Raw genomic sequence first — 2,975 nt, 5'->3', positions numbered from 1 at the left:
TCTTAATTGTTCGATGTTTGGCACAAAAATTCTACCTAAATACCTTAAACTACCATCTTGATGGAGTGTCCAATCCGGTGAAGATTCCTCGGTCACTAATCGGGCCTTGATGAAGTCGGTCTCCTGATCAAATCTTTGGGCTTTCAACACTTTGGTAAGAAGTTGGGGTGTTGTAACTATTGTAAACAACCTACCCTTCCCATTCTGAGTCTCTGGTTATAACTTAAACCCATTCACAGTGCTTACCATTTCTCATTCTTTAATTGATATGTTGGCTACAATCTCCCTTGTCTTTCGACTTAGTGCATCTGCTACAACATTAGCCTTTCCGGGATGATAAGACAAGGTAAATTGGTAATCTTCAAGGTACTCCATCTTGCGTCTCTGCCTCATGTTCAAATCTCTTTGTGTGAACAAGTACTTCAAGCTTTTGTGATCGGTAAATATCTCAAATTTTTTTCCATAAAGGTAATGTCGCCAAGTCTTAAGTGCATAGACCACAGCTGCCAACTCCAGATCGTGAGTAGGATAATTTTTCTCATGATTCTTCAATTGTCTTGATCCGTAAGCCACTACCTTCCCGTTTTGCATTAACACACTACCTAACCCTTCTTTAGAGGCATCATAGTAAACAGTGTACCCAACGTCGCGTTCGGGTATGATTAATATTGGAGCGCTTGTCAGTCTCTTCTTGATTTCTTGAAATGACTGCTCACACGCTTCGCTCCATTCAAACTTTACTCTTTTTTGCGTTAGGCGTGTCATCGGCTTGGCTAATTTGGAGAAATCCTGAATGAATCTCCTATAATAACCTGCTAATCCCAAGAAACTACGAATCTCAAACGTATTCTTAGGTTGTTTCCACCCCATTACTGCTTCTACTTTAGCAGGATCCACTGATATCCCTGATTCAAACACAACATGACCTAAGAACTTTACTTCCTTCAGCCAAAATTCACATTTGCTAGCTCTAGCATACAATTGGTTTTCTCTTAGAATTTGCAAAACGGTTCTCAGATGTTGCTCGTGGTCTTCCTCTGATCGTGAGTATATCAAAATATCGTCAATGAATACCCCAGGCGCATTCGTCAAACCAAATGGCATTACCACAAACTCATAGTGGCCATAACGGGTTCGAAACGCAGTTTTGGGTATATCTTCTCCTCTGACACGAAGTTGGTGATATCCCAACCTAAGGTCAATTTTTGAAAAACATTTTGAGCCTCTTAATTGATCGAACAAGTCATCAATTCTGGGTAAGGGATATCGATTTTTAATGGTGGCTCGATTTAGTTGTCGATAATCGATGCACAATCTTAAGGTTTCATCCTTCTTCTTCGCAAATAATGCTGGCGCTCCCCAAGGGGACGTGCTTGGTCTGATGAACTTTTTATTCAACAGTTCTTGCAACTATTCCTTCAATTCTCAAAGTTCAGTTGGCGCCATACGATGTGGTGCTATTGAAATCGGCGAAGTCCCAGGTTGAAGCTCAATCGTGAAATCTACGTCTCGTTTTAGGGGTAATCCCGGCAATTCGTCAGGGAAAACATCAGCGTACTCGCACACCACATGGGGTAATCCTGGATCCTCTCGATTTTCGCCTTCCAAAATTAGGCTTGCCAACCATCCGGTTAGTTGATCATGCCGTCCCGACTTGCGACACGTTGGAGTTAGAGAATCTTGTCTATCTCCTTTAAATTGGACTTTCGTGCCGTTAAGGGAGGATGCTGTCACTGTCCTATGGTAACAATCAATAATGACTTGATAAACTGACAACCAGTCCATTCCTAGGATGATGTCAAAATCAGACATATCCATAACTCTTAGATCACAGATCAAATATGAACCGGAGATTTCTAGCTCACAAGATTTACATACTAGATTTACTCGGGTTTGACCTCCTAAGGGTGAAGCGACACTCATAGCTATCTCTAGCGCCTCTGGCTTTAAACCCAAACTTGTCATACATGCAGTGGATATAAAAGAATGCGAAGCTCCAGAATCAAACAATACTTTAACCCAGGAATTCATAAGGATTAACATACCTTGAATCACTGATGGGTTATCAACATCTTCTTCTTTTTGGAGAGCATACATTCTCCCTACTGCTTGTTGGTTCGTCTCTCCTGGTTTCTTCCCATTTCCAGCTCCTTGTGGTTGTGTTCTTGGTCGGCCTGCATTCCTAGAGGCTTGTGGCTGCCCCTTGTTGGTCTGAGTATTTTGAGTAGGCTTAGAACCTTGCCCAGGTTGGCATCTGTTGTATTGTTGTGCCCCTCGCTGATCCATAAAATACTCCCCACCTTGAGGACACTCACTTCGACGATGCCCCTGTTGACCACATCTGAAACATCTTCCTTTCCACTCATTTACAAAGTTTCCTCCTTGCTGGTTTCCTCGATTCTGCCTTTGTTACTGTTGCATTCCTCCAGCATAGGGTGCTGGCACAAGATGGTTTCTGGTGTTGCGGACTGGGCCTCCTCCGCGTGGTTGGTTGTTGTTCCTTGATCGCTGATTTCGAATGCGTTCGGAATCTGCTAACTCTTGTTCCACAATTAAAGCTCGATCCACCATCTGGGCATAGGTGGAGAGTTGCACTGCGATCAATCTTCCTCTAATGTCTGTGTCCAAGCCCCATTCAAATCGCCTAACCTTATCCTCTTCATTTGCTACTATGGCTGAAGCGTACCGTGAAAGAGCTTCAAAACGGTTCGCATATTGAGCGACTGACATTTTTTCTTGTTTCAGTTAAAGGAACTCTTGAATCATTTCTTGTCTTAGCGAGTTAGGAAAATACTTTTCCATGAACAGGTCTTCGAACTGTGTCCAAGTTAATGTCTCTACTTGTCGAGTACTTTTGATCATTTCCCACCAATGATCAGCTTCCCCTTCCATTTGAAATAACGCCATGGTCACTCTATCTTGTTCATTTCGGATGTCGGAAGTATCTAGCAACTTCTTAATTTGTCTTAACCAAG

The 2,975-nt window shown here is 42.6% G+C and overlaps 1 protein-coding gene across 1 annotated transcript; it reads right to left on the bottom strand.

Annotated features, from left to right (window-relative positions):
• Nucleotides 1-1,425: 1,425 nt before the first annotated feature.
• LOC114261233 (uncharacterized) lies at nt 1,426-2,286 on the bottom strand. The gene has a single exon (XM_028201475.2). The coding sequence runs from the start codon at nt 2,284-2,286 to the stop codon at nt 1,426-1,428; it is 861 nt and encodes a 286-aa protein (XP_028057276.2).
• Nucleotides 2,287-2,975: the final 689 nt, after the last annotated feature.

Source organism: Camellia sinensis, chromosome 1 (genome assembly GCF_055761805.1).
Source record: "Camellia sinensis isolate YWXY chromosome 1, ASM5576180v1, whole genome shotgun sequence".
Lineage (NCBI taxonomy): Eukaryota > Viridiplantae > Streptophyta > Magnoliopsida > Ericales > Theaceae > Camellia > Camellia sinensis.
Note: the sequence above shows the minus strand (reverse complement) of the source record. Positions and strands in the feature narration are given on the sequence as shown.